Below are 16,619 nucleotides of genomic sequence, written 5' to 3'. Positions count from 1 at the left end.
TTACTCTCGACAATTCACTCAAGCTTCCAAAAATTCTTAATCAGATTTTCTTTCTTTCTTTCTTTCTTTCTTTCTTTCTTTCTTTCTTTCTTTCTTTCTTTCTTTCTTTCTTTCTTTCTTTTTAACCCACAGTCAAGCTCAGCAAATTCTGAGCCGTCGTGTCAGGTTTCATTTGTTTATCCAAACTTTCCATCCATTCAAATATTTTTGTGTGTCACTACCTTGTAAAAAGGTTGAAAAACCACTAGAAGCGAGTCCACTGAAAACACACTTGAGTTTTTCTTGATTTGGTCCATTTACATCATGTTGTCTATACTTTACATCGCAGCTGTTTGAAGAATTTCCATAGTGTTGCAGAGCTTTGAGTGTATTTTCCCCTCAGCTCTCCATCAGACATGATCCCCATTCATTTCCCTTCAGCGTGAACAACAACGTGTTTGGACTTGAAGTTTACTTGAGCTGAATCATCACATTTAATTTACTTTGTATTGGTCAAAGTATCATAGTGCGGTTGTGGTAATGCAGTTGAAAATGTGAACTGACATGTAAGTCAGGTGGAAAGGTGCAGACATGTGCTATGCAAAACATAAGTCTACTTGTGAATAGAGGCGTATTTTCTTTTTTTTCCACAATGCAACAAGTGAGCACATTCAGTTAATGAGTCATGTCATACATGTTTTTGTTTGTTGGTCAAAGTTTTATTCTTTGATAGCCTGGCTTGTGATGTCAAATCTCCAATCAGCCCACACTGTTCAGATCCTATCTGCATTCATTAGAAATGTACTAAAAGAATCGTTTGCACCAGTTTTGGCATTATAACCATACGCCCTCTTCAAAACCAGACATTTGTCAGAAGCACTGCATGCTTGTCAAGTTTTTTGTAAACATGTGTAGTGTCTGTTGCATAGCAGTGATGAAGGGTCTTACTATCATGCGGGAAAGCGAAAGTCCTCAAGACACATGTGTTCACCTGGCAGCATCAGCTGAGTGAGTCACATAGGAAAACCTCTTAAAACATGAGCTCACCTGTGTAGTACAGTCAGAAGAGCAGGTGGAGGAACTGCTCATGTATCTCAGTTCAGTGGGTTCATCTGGTGAAAGAGGATAGGGACAGTTTTGTATCGTTTGTGTCATTTCAGTGTGGGTGACTGCTTGTAATAAAAAAAGAAAAGGGGTCATTAGCACCAGTTCAGTTCTGGTTGCGACCTAACATGACAGTGATTAGAACAATTCCCCTACCGTTGTTAAGAAGAGGCTGGAGATCTGAGGATGAGGCACTCGGTTGTCTGCTACCTAGATCAACAGTTGCTACAGCATAATGAGCTAAATCATTTGCATCTTGTCCTACTTTAACTAACTTTGCTCTCTGTATTCAGAATTAGATTCTTGTGAATACAGCAAGTCATTTACTAACTGCTGCCCTTATTCATGTTGACCCATATTTGGTACGTTACTGAATGTTAATTTCACACACTGTGTGTGCACATACACAGTATATGTACATTTCTGTGGTATTTTTTTTGATGATTAGTGTAGAACTAATCAAATCTCCTATTTGCAAAGGAAATAATGACACTTGAGAGGACAGAATGTTAATATGGTTTTGTGTTGCAGATATGCAGATAACACAATAACAATACTGTGAATAGTTACTAATATCAGAGCAGAGATTGGAAACTAGTTTCTATGTAAATGTGACAAGTCTTAATGGTACAGGAAGAACTTAACTGTTAATGCTGACTTCAGTAGAAGAAAAGTTATAGAACCAAGACTTAAAATTGGCATGGCACAGGTTTCCTATGTAAACAGTTATTCCTGCTATTGACTATATAGCAATAACAAAACTTAAGAAACAGCTTTTTTATAGCTCTTAAGACTGTTTATAGTAAATAACGGTGAGTTACTGGAGAACAAATGGGGAGAAAAACAACACTGATAAATCATTATTGACTCACATAAATATTTGTGGATCAGCATCCCAGCCATGAGAAGTTTCTCATTGACTATGATTCAGCCACTGAGTCAGTCAGTGGTCAATAGCACAATATACTGACGACTCATCAAGTGCATATTCGGTCCTCTCTTAGTGCACCCTCATAAAAAGTTGTAGAATATACAAAGCTGTTAACAAGTGTAGCTCTGTAAATCCACTTTATTCTCTAAACTCTTCAGGGGGGACGGATGTAGTAACTGCTACTCCTCCACTAGTGACGCTTTACACAAATAATGAACAACTTTGTTTATTACAGCAGAAAGAAAAGGCGTATCTATTGAAAAAGTCTCAAGTCTCTACTATATGTAAATGTACTGTGTGTATATTTGTTTACTTTACCTCTAGCCTTCATAATAATTACACATGTTTCCCTTTCTCTCTCTCTCTTCATTGACCTGTTTCTCTTCCCTACATGTGTCATGTGATCAAATCAAAACATGGTGAATTAGCATGTGGTGCCTGAAACAGAAGATTTCGTGGTGTTCTGGCAGAGGAAGCTGAACTCTTTGGAGAGTGCTGTGTTGATATGTGAACTGGCACCAACTGCAACAAAATTAGAAAGTTATGGAAATTGAGTTATCTCAATAACCTATAAATAACTGCAGCATAGTTGTGAGCATAAACATTACACTATGTACCGGCTGTTCTCTCTCTCCACATCTATCTTTCAACCACCTTCACCTCTTTTTTTCTTCCCCCAATTTCTTTCCTCTTTTCTGTATCTGTGTCTCACTCTCCCCCCAATTTCTCTCTTCGTCTTGTCCCTCTCTCTGCTGGATGAGTGTGTTTTGTTAGGGAGGGCTGATTCTTCATACTTGGCTGAGGCTTTATGGACAATAAAGATCTGATTTCAAAGTCCGGCAGGGTGTTGGGCCTGGGGTCTTGGCTCACAGCTTTAGTTGCCTGCTGGGAGGAGACGCTGCACAGCCCCTAACCAGATGGCCATCAGCCCACATACAGTAGATTCATATTGTACATTATGTGTATTGTTCAGATTCTTGTCCGCGCACAGCTCCACAATTCATCACCACAGTCTTGGCCACAGTCCCTGAGCTCCACTGACCACAGAATAACTATTAGGCACAGTGTTGTAATACACTGATATTGTAAAATGTATATACACTACACTTCTGAAGACAAAAGTCATTTATATTAAGATAACACACATAAAAAGGGTTATACTCTGCAGCTGATACTGCAAATGTTGGAGTTTCCAAATGTGTGCCTGAAAGGGGTGGTGACCGACTCCGTGCCACTTTTAATTCAAGTTTTTTGTACTAAACTGAGTTAAAAGCAGGTGACTGACTGTTACTACTAAATCAGTATAAAAAGCTTAAGTATCCCTTGGCAGGAAAGTGTAAGTGATTTGAGGCCCATGGGTAAAAAACCATCAGTGTGGCCTTCTGGGAGCTTTACTGTCCTGTCTCTCCCTGTTTGCTTCAAAACAACTGTACAGATGACTTGGTGTTTTACCCACGGACGCTTCAGCAGAACAGATGCGGGCCAACACAGAAGCTGTAACCAGGGTTTTCTAGTTTCACTGCAGCCTCTCTACCCTCCCTCATCCCAGTTCCCGTGACGTTGACACACCATGTCGACCTTGAAGAGTTTTGTGATTAGCTGAGAATTTCTTCAGTTGTTTATTCTCTGGCTGTTTCATTTTAATTACGTATCTAATAGTGGAGATATGTGACGTGTCCTATAAGACATCTGTGAGGACTTAGATCAGAGTTGTACAGGAGAACGCCCTGATAGATACAGGAGCTTCACTCGGAGCTGCCAGCAGTGCATTTTTCAGTCATTACATTAAACTTATAATGTTAGTTTTGCTCTACAAGATTTTTTGTAGTTAAGGGAGAGAAGAATGGCAGGAGTGAAACAAGGATTTGTTCATGACATGACAAAAGTTGGACTTGATCTTGCAGCCCATGCCCCGTGTGTCAGACCTTTTTAATATAATCCTCATGTTTCCTTTGGCATCCTCCAAACTCCAGCACTTTGAATATGGGCATGTTCAGTCAAAGACATGAAAATTTCTCATGAGTCCACACTGATATAATTTCAACACAATCCCACCTGTTTCAGGACAGTGTGTGTCTGTTTATTTTAAAGCCTGTCACATGAAATTATACGTTTTAAGAATGCCCAGAATATTACAATGCAGTGGAAACTACTGTTCTGGTAATAAAATGGATTTATGGAAAGCAAAATAGTTGGTAAAAATTCAGTTAGTCATCAGACACTGTCACTCATGAGGTTTACATTTCTGGCCTTTAGGGGTACATACATGTTGACCACTATAGGATAGACTTCTATGACAATTGGTACAGAAATTCATGTTGAATCTGAATACTTTGGTGATGCCCTAACCCAAGTTACTGTGTCACAGTGGATACTGTTGTGTACTATACTGGAATACTGTAAAAGTCTGTGTCATAATGAATTAAAAAATGTAATACGAGGAGTTTTATCTCTCCTGAAAAAAATACTAAATAAACAATTGGTTGCAATAATGTGGTTTACTCATGGGTCTGTCATTGATTGAATCGAAAGAGCATTGGTCCGGGTTATGAAGTGTTCTCTCCCTCCCTCCTCCACCCAGGAAAAGCTAACAGGCCTAACCCCTGTCCCGCCACACCTATCATACACACGCTGCACACACATTCCCCTTCTCACACTGCTTTCATCTGGGCGTGAAATGGATTCCTACTGTCTGCCAGAATGCACCACCTATCTCTGGATGTGATTCTCTTTCACCCTCTCTCTCTCTCTCTCTTCCTTTTTTTTCCTATTCTCTATGCCACACGTGCACCCTTTTGTTTCCACAGAAAAATGCCTCGCCCACACTCAAAAGTCCACAAAACACATTCCCCGGCGATTATGATCAAAAATGATTAGAAATCCCATTGGAGCTAATATTTTATATGACAACTTGAATTAGATCTAAATCAGAAACATATGACAGCCCTAACCTTTTTAAAACAAACCACAGTCATCCCTGGAATCCCCAGGAGAAAGGCATGTTCATAAAATTCCTTCATAACACACACACACACATACACACACTTTAAGTGTGAGAGAGGTTGTAGTATGAAATATTGATACCTCTCGCAGCCACATGATTTTACATGTCCAGAAGCAGAAAGTCTGTTTTCAGAGAGGAAGGAACTGAAGTTATGCAAAATTGTGGTCTTGTTACAGCAAGTAATGAAAGTAAACCCTGTTCCAGGCAACTGCTCCTCACTGAGGATGGCTGCGATCTGTCAACAAAAACGACATAATTTGGTGTGACTCGCATATATCCTGCTTTTTCTCTCTCTCACAAGATTGGCCCAGGTTCAGCTCAGTGACCCTATTGTAATTGAATACACATTATTTGAATCGTAACAATGTGCAGACGCTTGGAATCGATTGGATGTCCAGTTGATGAGTTAAACTGGAAGGTTCCAATGAAACAGGTACTTTTTTCAGAAAGGTCTAACTTATATCACTTGAACTGCCAGAGGAATTTGAATTGTTCAAGAATCTCCTCCTGCAGTGCCATATTTGTACACAGACAGAGAGTAGAGGAGAAAGCAGTGCACGGTGCCTGTGAATATAGTCCTCAAGTTTTGGCGAGATTTTATGTGACTGCTTTTATAAATGGGTTTTTGTGACCTCTTTTTAGAGGATTATTTCACTGCTTTAAAGGCATAACTGTGGCCAAATTCAAAACACAAGACTGGAAACACTTTTACATTCTTAGTTCACAAGATAAATTTACAAGATAAATTCTAGCTGCATAAAAGTGCTCAAGCTTTGATTGAATTTTACCCAGCAAAAGTCAGTGAATGAACTTCAAATGAGATGTGAAGTTTAGTTTAGTTTATTTAAAGTGTAAAATCACCATGGTGCAACATGGTCTCGGTACACTTTACAAAATTAATTACAATAATAGAAATAGCAAGTCACTTTACACAACAGTTTACAATAAATGATCAGGAAAAAATACAGGCCAAATAGGCGAACATAGCCTACTGTGGAGGACAAGCAAAGAACGTACAGGGAGATAAATAGGACACTCAAATTTTGCCAAAACATTGTGTAAGAAGGTGCTTCTTAAGAAGTGTTTTAAAAGTTACGGTGGAAGTGGATTGTTTGACATGTAGTGGGAGACTATTCCATAGGTAGGAGAAGGCCCTATAACCAAATGATTTTTTATTGACTATGGGAACAACCAGAAGATGAGAATTTACAGAGTGGAGAGGGCGGGGTGGAATATAGGGTATGAGTAATTCAGACAGGTATGATGGAGCCAGGCCATTCAATGCCTTATATGTAAGGAGAAGGACCTTGAAATCAGCTCTGGCCTGGACCGGTAACCAGTGGAGAGATTTCAGGACTGGAGTTATATGACTGTGTCTATGGGTTTTGGTCAGTATTCTAGCGGCTGAGTTCTGTACAAGTTGAAGGCTATGAGTTGTAGAGGCGGGAAGACCGGAGAGGAGAACGTTACAGTAATCTAATCTGGAGGATACTAGAGCATGAAGGACAATTTCAGCGTAGTGATGGGACAGAACGGGGCGGATTTTGGCGATGTTACGAAGGTGAAAGAAAGCTGATTTAATGATTTCCCTGATATGAGGCTGAAATGATAGGGAGGGGTCCAACGTGACTCCTAGATTTTTTACATGTGGACTTTCCGTAATCGTGCAACCATCAACAGTACAACAGAAGGATGGAGACATCTGCTTATTATTACACAATTTGAACACAACTAAATTGGTCTTGGCAGTGTTTAACATGAGGAGGTTTTGACTCATCCATGTTTTAATTTTGCCGATACAAGCCTCAAAATTATGGGACTGGGAGGTGTCATTGGGCCGTAAAGGCATGTACAGCTGAATATCATCCGCGTAACATTGATATTTAATGCCGCATTCAGAAATGATCCTACCTAAAGGAAGCAGGTAAATACAGAACAAAAGAGGGCCAAGGACAGAACCCTGGGGTACACCAGACCTTACACTACTAGAGCATTTGGAGTGAGAATTATTATAGTTGACACACTGGGTTCTGTCAGACAGGTAGGAGCGGAACCATGACAGCGCAGTCCCCTGGACACCAGCGCAGTGTTCCAATCGATGAAGAAGGATGGTGTGGTCTATGGTGTCAAATGCTGCGCTTAAATCAAGCATGAGAAGTATAGATGCTGACCCAGTGTCTGCTGTGATTAGCAGATCGTTAACGACTCTGGTCAATGCTGTTTCAGTGGAGTGACAGGAGCGGAAGCCAGATTGAAATTTATCAAAAAGATTGTTAGTGGAAAGGTGATCAGTCAGCTGGCCGGCAACAACTCTCTCAAGTAGTTTAGATGCAAAGGGAAGAGTGGAGATGGGTCGATAACTGGCAAGAACCAGTGGGTCAGAGTTGGGTTTTTTGAGTAGCGGCTTAATGACTGCAGATTTATATGCTAAAGGGACAAATCCCTCGGAGAGAGACTGGTTCAGGATGGTGCGTATGGGACCATTTAAAATATGAAAGAGTTCCTTAAAGAGGGGAGATGGGAGAGGGTCAGATGTACTAGTAGTGGGCTTGGAGGCTGCCACAAGAGAAGCTAAAGCTTCGGAGGAGATTGGTCGGAACTGTGGAAGAGAGCAGGAGAGCTGGGTCTCAGGGCCAGGACTGACAGTGTTGCTGAGGGCCTGCTGAGCAATGATTACATTTCGGATTGATGATATTTTATCGGTGAAAAATTTTAGAAAATCGTCTGCTGTAAGAGATGAGGTGAAAACAGGGGGGGACTGAGTCAGCTTATAGCCACAGTGTTAAACAAGACCCGTGGATTGTTCTTATTAATTTTAATTAAATTAGAGTACAGTTGAGTATAATTTCCTGTCAAATATGTCACTTTTATATCGATCTGGGTTTAATTGACAGTGATAAAATATACCAAGTGGAGTGTTTGACCTCTCGTAGCTCTGTGGTAGAAGCTTATTCTGGTCGTTATCACAAATACACTTTTATGCCAAAAGATTCAGATTGAGGTAACACGTGGCAGAAACTCACCAGTGCAAACATATACGTAAATAATGCACGATTCATTGAGTCAGGAATATATATATATATATATATATATATATATATATATATATATATATATATATATATATATATATATATATATATATATATATATGGTTATTTTTTTTATTTATTTATTTTTTTTCCATGAGGGAGAAAATGAGTTCAACACATTTGTCAGACCTCAAAGACACTCACAGGGTCTGTTCGCAAAACGTCATGAAACATGATGCTTTTTGTCAGATTTAATTACCAACAATTTATTATCACCCTTTCAGTGAGTCATGATATAAAATACTGTTTACATGTTGCAGCAACAATCAGTCATCAAATTACAGTACACATTACATAGCAGTGCATAGATTAACACTGGCCATTCAGCTGCATGATGTTGTACTTTTATCAGGATCAGAATAGTTATTCTTAAACTGTCCAGCTGGTGTATGCTCGGGAATATGTCCTTTAATTTGTAGGGGTGGACAAAATAATGAGAACAGCTGCTTAAGGTGGCACGCAAGCTCTTACGCATTCAGCGTTTTTACAGGTTATGACATCAGCCGCTCAGCAGCTAATAAGCCCTTTTAAAACAAAAGCAGCGCTGCAGAGAGCCCTGAGATGTGCAGCGAGTGAAAACATTATTGATTAGCTGTTCTGATCTTCTTTCAATCTGAACCGAAACTTGTCATGGCCCTTAAGCAGTAACATGATGCTAGATAAGCAACTTAACATCTGCTCAAGTTTTGAGCACTTGAGTGTGGATATGATGAACCACCAGAGTTTCCTAATTTCCCACTATAAAGTTAACCACTTGGACTGTGTTATCTTTAATCCAATAGCAGCAATAATTTTGGCTAGACGGGGACCGAGTAGACATGTTCTCCAAATGCGTCACATCCATTTGTGACTAATGATAACATCACCGCTGGACTTTTGATTATTAGATTAGATTTGGCCAAAGTGTGGTGTGATGTTATTCCCACACACTGTGTGTTTGTGGGTACATAGATCAATGTGTGTACTGGCACGTGTTTCCACTGTGTTAATAACATTTTGTAAGTTTCCAACACTATTGCCAGTTTCTCCGACTAGCACACAAAGTTCCCTGTCTTTAAAAGTGTTTTCTTTGTTGTTTTTTTTACATTAATTGTTCAATGCAAATTGAACAGACGTATGCTATCCTGTATCACAGGAGGAACTTTATAAGACTTGTGTTATGATTATGATTTATGATGATGAAATGACCTGATTAAACCCCAGAATTTGTGTTGCTTGTAAACAGATATTTTTGGTCACACTGCTCATTTAAAGATTTACTACAGCAAGATAAATGTAAATATTTCCACTCAGTCAGAGTGACTATTCAGTGTGATTCATCAGCATTACCGGCAGAACAGTAACTTTATTATAACAGATCTTATCTAGTCTGCCCTGCTCACCATTTGAAAGCCCTGGGTATTTTTACTCTTTCTTCTCTGTCCAACTCGTGTCCAGAGGGCTCATGGTGCTGCTGCTTGTTTGCAGAGAGATAGAGGGGACCAGCCAGATGGGTAACACACAGCCACACAGACACACACACACACACACTACACACACAGATGGTCTTCGAGATAGAGGGAGATGACTTTTGGATCAACCTTCACACACTTTGTGTCTCACCAGCCACACACAAGGCCCTCAGAGCAAATTCAAAGCTTTTTTAGAAGCAGCACATTCTGGTTTTGACCTTGCTAAACAACAACAGATCAAAATAAAACTGTGACCTCGATATGACACAGTTTCTATCAGACAATATGTCATTAAAAAAGCAGATATTTTCTGACATTTATAATAACACTGTCATTAACTCCACTGTCTGTACTGTATGACACTATTCTGGATAAAAGACAAGTCTCAGATGTTTAATAAATGCTATAATAATAACTATTATAATGTTACCACTCATAGATGTTCCCTGGGAAATCAAGCTCAGCTGTGACTGAAGGCAACATGGGCTGTGTGAGCTGTGGGGCATGTCAGTTTCTTTGTATGTTGCGCCATCTTGTGGCAAAAGTTTGAAGCTAAGCAGTGCTGCTGTATTGCTGCAGCATCATGATGAAGCTGACCACAGACAGTTCATCAAAATAAAAGACCATCATTTGTTACATAGAAAAATGGAAAACAAGATGCTCAGAGCACATAGCGCCATAAATTATTATTTTTCTCTACAACAGAAAATGGTATTTTATATATTCTCAAAATATTCACAACTCAGTGTCAGTCTGACCTACTGTAAGCACTGTAAAGCAATAAAGTATTTAAGCAATATAAATGAGCAATGAAGTAGGTAGCTAGGCTACGTGTTTTTCACAAATGCACTATTACACGTTTCTCAAAACCTTTTCAATTCAATCCAATTTTAATTCATTTAAAAGGGACAGTGTGTTCAAACATAAATGTTGCCATTTGATGCACTATACCAGTTCAGAACTTTAAGCTAATTTCCATCTTTTGCTTTTCTCCAAACAGTAAACACAATATTTTGACTACTTTCACCAAACCTCTGTGCAAAACCAAACACTCACCTCAAAAAAGTCTCATCTCTGCTCAGACTCAAGCTCTGTTTTCAGATAATCTTCCTCCATCAGGGAACAGAAAAGATGATATGAAAGGATGAACAAAAGAAAAACTTGCAGAGTCTATTAAAAACAACTTATTAACATGTACAAGTAAAGGTTACTTTGAAACTGTGACACATTAGTATTTCTTAAAAAGAAAACTTGCATACAGACAATAAGGGAATGTCACTACTGTATTTGGCAACACAGGAGGTTGTTCTTCCTATAGCCTAACTTATTTGATATAGCTTATTTCATTTGAAACATATGTCACAGTTTTGACAGTGAACATTTAAAAATGATTACTGCTGCTTTCTAAATATGACAGCTTTATGACAAGATCGCACGTGGCCACATCTTCATTGCACTTCTACATCCTCCATCAGACCGACAGACAGAGGTGTGGCTCGGCCAATCAGAGCAGGAAGAGTCGAGTATATAATATCCCGGCAGGCTGCAGTACGCGCCGTGACCGCAGGGCGGCAGCACATGTAAACACATGTTAACTTACACAACCTCTTACCAAACCAAACAACTGGAGGGGAGTTCCGTAATATGTTGTAGCCCTTCTCAAACGAGTCCTGCTGTGTCCGTGGAGGTAAGTTGTTCCTCACATGAGCGTCTTTTCATACTCACGCAGATTTAAATTAAGTTTCATTCACGACCAATGGTTAAATGCTCGAGTTATGATTTCAGATTTGATAGCTAAAGGCGAGTTTTCTTATCTCTGTTGTTTCTTTGCACTGTCGTTAAGTGTCTTTGTGTTTTTCTTTTTCTTCAACTAATGTTTGGGCTTTATATTCCAAATCACACCTGTAAAAGTCTGACAGGAAACTGACAGTGACTTTTCTTGTCTTGACTTTGTTACAGGAGGGAGCTGTTACATCACTGACAGACACAATGAAGTCCATAGCCTGCATCTCCTGGTCTGTGATGGCAGCGTGTCAGCAGCACACCTCCACATGTCTGCCTTTCCACCGTGCCCTCATCCGCTGCAGTCCAGTGGGGAGATGCTCTAATGTGGATTCAGTGGTCGCGCAGCAGCCAGTGAGACCCTTCCACAGTAGTATGAGTACAAACACGGCGGTGGTCCAGCAGGTGAGCGCTGCCCCCCTCCCCGCCCCGCTCCATCTACCTGGGAGAAGACCAGAAGAGCTAAGTGTCAGACGCATGCCTTCTTCTAACACAGTACCAGGATCAGCTGCACACCTCTCTCCCTACAGCCCCTACACCAAACCACAGGGCAGCGCCTCTGCACAGGTCAGCATCCAGTCTCTGTTTGAGGGGCGTGTGATTCCTGAGCTGTGCTCCAGGCTGGCAGGCCTCCCCAGCAGTGACCGGGCAGAGGGACTGGCCACTTTACTTGGAGCATGTGTTGAATTTGGCTTGGAAGCCCACAGCCCTCTGGTCGTCAGACTGATGGAAGAGTGCCTGGAGCTGCTCTCCATAAGCAGGGACGTCGGTGTGGCACAGCTCTGCCACCTGGGTGAGGTGGCACACGCCCTGGAAGGACGCCAGTCAGTGTTGGCGGCAAAGGTCCTGGACTCCATGGGTGCCGCTGTAGAAGAGGATGTGGTCTCTCCCCGTGTTGCTGTCAGAGTCTACTCCCTGCTGGCCTCGTGTTGCGATCCTGCCAGCCCACCGCAGGCACTCATGCTGTCTACTCTGCATGCACACACACAGAGGCTGGTCCACCGCCTGAAAGCCAGTCAAGTCAGCTCCATTCTGCAGTCCCTGCTGCAGCTACAGCACAAACAGGTAGGAGGAGCAGCCAGCTCTCAGTTCCCCATTGGCAAATTTGTCTATTGCTATAATCCCTATAGTTATAGAGGTAGGTTCATTAGCTTTAATTATCTGTGCATGTTGTTTTGAGGTCCACAGGGCAGAGACGCGAGCTGCTCAGCGAACACAAAGGAGGTAACAAAACACATTAAAACAACTCCAAAAACCCTCTTGTGGAGAAGTTGTGAGCTGCCCATTCACCACATTATGAAATAATAATGTAACATTACAAGATAGAGTTGTTTTCAAGGCAATTGCATAGCCGGAACTATACAGTCAGTATTTGCTTCATATGTCATAATGTTACACAATTATACATGATTATTTCATAGCGTGGTGAATGTGCAGGTCACAACTTGTCCACCAGAGTATTTTGGAGTTGTTGGATTGTGTATTTGATGAGTTTGATGAGGGACAGGGGACCTGTACCATTCACCTCCATTGTGTTCGCTGAGCAGCTCGCGTCTCTGCCCCGCTGATCTCAAAACAACATGCACCGATAATTAAAGGTAATGAAACTACTCCTATGACTATAGGGATCATGGCAATAGGTGAATTTGCCAAAATGTTGGACTATCCCTTTAAATGAAATCAGCTTCTATTGACACATTCTTCAACATCAAACTGTCACTTTAATAACTTCATACTCTGTTATTTAATTACACAATAACAGTTATTACACTCTGTCGAAGGGACACCCATTAATTTGTTTATTTACTATCGATTTAACACTTTTAAGAACCAAATATATTAGATCTATCCCTCTAAGTGAAGCTTTATGAGAGGGCATGACACTCATACAAATATTATGTCCTACAGGCCATTGCCCTGGTGCTGAGGCTGAGTCACAGAGCATCGCGGGTCTTTAAGGCTTTCAGCGACGATGAAATAATGAAGGTGCTCTCAGCGCTCATGGTCCTGGGGCAGCATAATGACGAGCTCCTGGCTGCCATGGAGAAACACCTGCCAGGTGTGTGTCATATGAATGTGTGTGTGTGTGCTATTCAGAGGTCACGTAAGAACAAGCGAAAAAAATGACTGATGAACGTCTTTGTTGTGTGCATCAGGGAGGCTGGGAGAGTGCGATCCAGAGCTGATCAGCACTGTCATGGAGTACTGTCTGCTGATGAGGTGCCGCTCAGAGACCATCTTTGAGGCCGTCGCTGAGAACTTTGTGTGCAATGCTGAGAGGCATACCACCCCTCAGATAGCAAAACAGATCGTTGCCATGGGAAGACTCAACTACCTGCCACAGGTACTGTACAGTATGTACTCAAGCATCAGAAAGAGCCTGGAACTCACTCACAAACATGCAGCTGCTTTTTGAACAAAAAATGGGCTCATATCAATATTATCTATAACAACATTAAGAAGTATGGTTATTGTATTAGGCTGGAACTATTTGAAAATCAAAGCTGTGGGATATTACAATTTCAAAAAGATGAGAAGCCAGTTTCTATTATGTTCTCACAAATCCTCTTATTCCTCAGTGTTCCAGCCAGATGTTTAAGAAGCTGGAGAGTATCTTGTCGACAAGGTTTTCCCAGTTCCAGCCTCGCTCCTTGATAGAGGTGCTGCACGCCTGCATCCACCTGGAACGCTTTCCACTTAACTACATGTCCAGAGTCTTGAGCCCATTCTTCCTCCAGAGCCTACAGGGTAAGTGTATTTACGTATGTGTCAGCTTGAAGGAAGGTGAGCTGTGCTGTCAGCTGTGTCTGGTTCAGAACCTCATTGTTTTAACATGCTGCTTTGCTCACGCAGATTATTTCACCATGTGTTTTGTACAGTACAGTTAATTATGAATGGCCATTTTGCTGTTTGTGAGGGGAACAGCTCTCAAAGCTACAACAGGTGGATGTCTAGTTTGTCTGTGTATGTAATAGGTTATGCAATGTTTGTGTAAGCCGTCCTTGTCTGTCCTACAGCACGGGGGGAGCCACTGGACAAGAATGCGCTGGGACAACTGACACAGCTGCATCTCTCTACCTCATTAGAGTGTCAGTACTACAGGGTAAGTGTCTCTCATTCACTAAACCTACCTTCACACATAAATGTAAAAGTGGTCGAGTCATACAAATAATAATATTGATGAGCCCTGCTCAATTCCTCCTTCAACAGGGTCCCAGACTGCCTCACTTCCTCCATGTGAAGCGGTTCTCCTCTGTGGACCAGGCCTTTGAGACACCTATGGATAGTCTCATGTACAGGCATATCAAAGGGCCCCTAACACAGCTGCTTGGGGGAAAGCTTTACACTACCAAAGTCTTCACCTCCAGTGGATATACCATAGGTAAGCTGCAAGGGGATGTTGGGTACATGATTGTACATCACATGTTAAAGCTATAGTGAGTAACTTCTGTTGACCAAAAGAGGAATTCTATACAATTACAAAAACACAGGCTGCTGTCGCACATACGTGTATTACAATGGTGAATATTCCCGGTAATTTCCAGCCTATGCAAGTGAAGGGGCAAATAAAATATTTGCTTCCTGTAGCGAAGGAAATCCCTATGAGTTACTACTCATATAATAATGGTTTGTATGTAAAGCACATTAAACATTATTAACTACAGTTTTAAACTTAGTAAGATACAATGCTTATCACTGGTTTGACAAATCCCTGATCAAACCAAATGGCCCAGAAGGCTGTGGCCTGTTTTATTGCTTCTCCTCCTCACGGACGCTGTGTTGTTTTGTCGCCCTCTCCTGTCCAGATGTGGAGATCTGTCTGGATGAGGAGGGATATGTTCTGCCTCTTTCTCAGTGGGAGCACACACACAGGAGGTAAGACTGCTAGCTGGTGCAGTCACAGTATATTATATATCCCTTCAACAGACAATAATGGAATATCAACCAATTTTATTTTGAAGCAGCTGACTGATTACATTTTAATATTGGTGTCCAGGATGGCGCTGTGTTTAGATGGTCACAGCCGTTTCTGCAGCAACACACAACACCTGTTGGGGAAGGAGGCCACAAAGAGGAGACACCTGCGCAGGATGGGCTTTGAGGTGGTGCAGGTACGTCTGTCATGGTCAGGATTATTGGTGCTGATTCGTTAAAAAAAACAAAAAAACACTTGTTTTGGTAGTAGCTGAAGTTAGCCAACATGCTTCACCCAACATGCATCCATATTAGTATAGTGTAGTTGAAATGTAATAGTATCTTTTCTCTGATGCTGCTATATCCAAGCAATCAATAGCTGGATAAAAGGAGATAATCTAAATAATATATTGTTTGACTCAACTCCCACCTTCTTCTTTTCTATTACAGATTCCTTACTTTGAATTTGAGAAGTTGAGAACTCAGAAGGAACAGGTCCAATATCTTCACAACAAGATAAATCCCACCATTTTCAAATTCAAACACTGATCTCAGTCACCTCACCTCAAGTGCAGTTTAAGTTCAACCAGAGGTTCCTCAGTGACTTTTGGTGGTTGATCTCTAATGTATAGATTTAATAGAAAAAATATCAAGTGGAGAATGGAAAATAGACAGTTTTGTCTGTGGTCTTCAGCTCTGCTCTGTCTGGGTTTTCTTTGCTGCTGCGCTCTCTGCTTATGCCGTTCATGATGGCTCATGAAGGGCAGGAAGGTGTGCTCTTCCTGCCTCAGGCTTTCCACGCAAGCGCGTGGATGAGCAGGGGGTCTCAGAACAGTACCATACCGCCAAATAAAACTGTGCAAGTAAATAAATATTATTTTGACATAGTGGTCCTGACAGAACTGAATTTACTGCTAAATAAATCAGTGATCCAATTTTTGTTTTTGCCTTTAAGTTATTCTGATTTCATTCACAACCTACCTTTGTTTCACAAATCAAACTATGTTACATATTGAAATATATGTCAATAGATCTTTTCCCAAGGATATTTTTCACAAGGGAATGGAGAGATTTGATGATGTATTGTTCCTCCTCTTTGCTGGATATTGGTGACCACACCTTTTATGTTTGCACCTTCTGTCTTTGATTTTGCTCAGTTTCTCTGGCTGTAGTTACTGGAACTTCCATTTTCAGGTAACAAAAGTTTTGAAACTTAATTGTGTCTATTTGTGTTTTCCTGTTAATTTATTATGTTGTGAAATGGACATAATGACTATTTATGCAGCCAATTAAATACAAGATGTGTAAATAGTATAACATTGATGAAGCCTTTGTTCTCAGCCTTGATACTGTTTGTGCCT

At 41.0% G+C, this 16,619-nt stretch overlaps 1 protein-coding gene across 1 annotated transcript; it reads left to right on the top strand.

Annotated features, from left to right (window-relative positions):
- Window positions 1–11,550: 11,550 nt before the first annotated feature.
- On the top strand, window positions 11,551–15,821 carry LOC311004763 (FAST kinase domain-containing protein 3, mitochondrial-like; the record flags this gene model as incomplete). Its single annotated transcript, XM_083996932.1, has 9 exons — window positions 11,551–12,408; window positions 13,252–13,402; window positions 13,500–13,687; window positions 13,923–14,091; window positions 14,361–14,446; window positions 14,554–14,725; window positions 15,150–15,219; window positions 15,341–15,455; window positions 15,709–15,821. 9 exons carry the CDS (start codon window positions 11,551–11,553, stop codon window positions 15,805–15,807), a joined length of 1,908 nt encoding a protein of 635 aa, XP_083853058.1. The 3' UTR covers window positions 15,808–15,821.
- Between the last annotated feature and the right edge of the window lie 798 nt (window positions 15,822–16,619).

The sequence above is a fragment of the Trachurus trachurus genome, assembly GCF_905171665.1.
Source record: "Trachurus trachurus genome assembly, chromosome: 21".
Classification (NCBI taxonomy): domain Eukaryota; kingdom Metazoa; phylum Chordata; class Actinopteri; order Carangiformes; family Carangidae; genus Trachurus; species Trachurus trachurus.
This window is presented reverse-complemented; position numbering and strand designations above follow the sequence as displayed.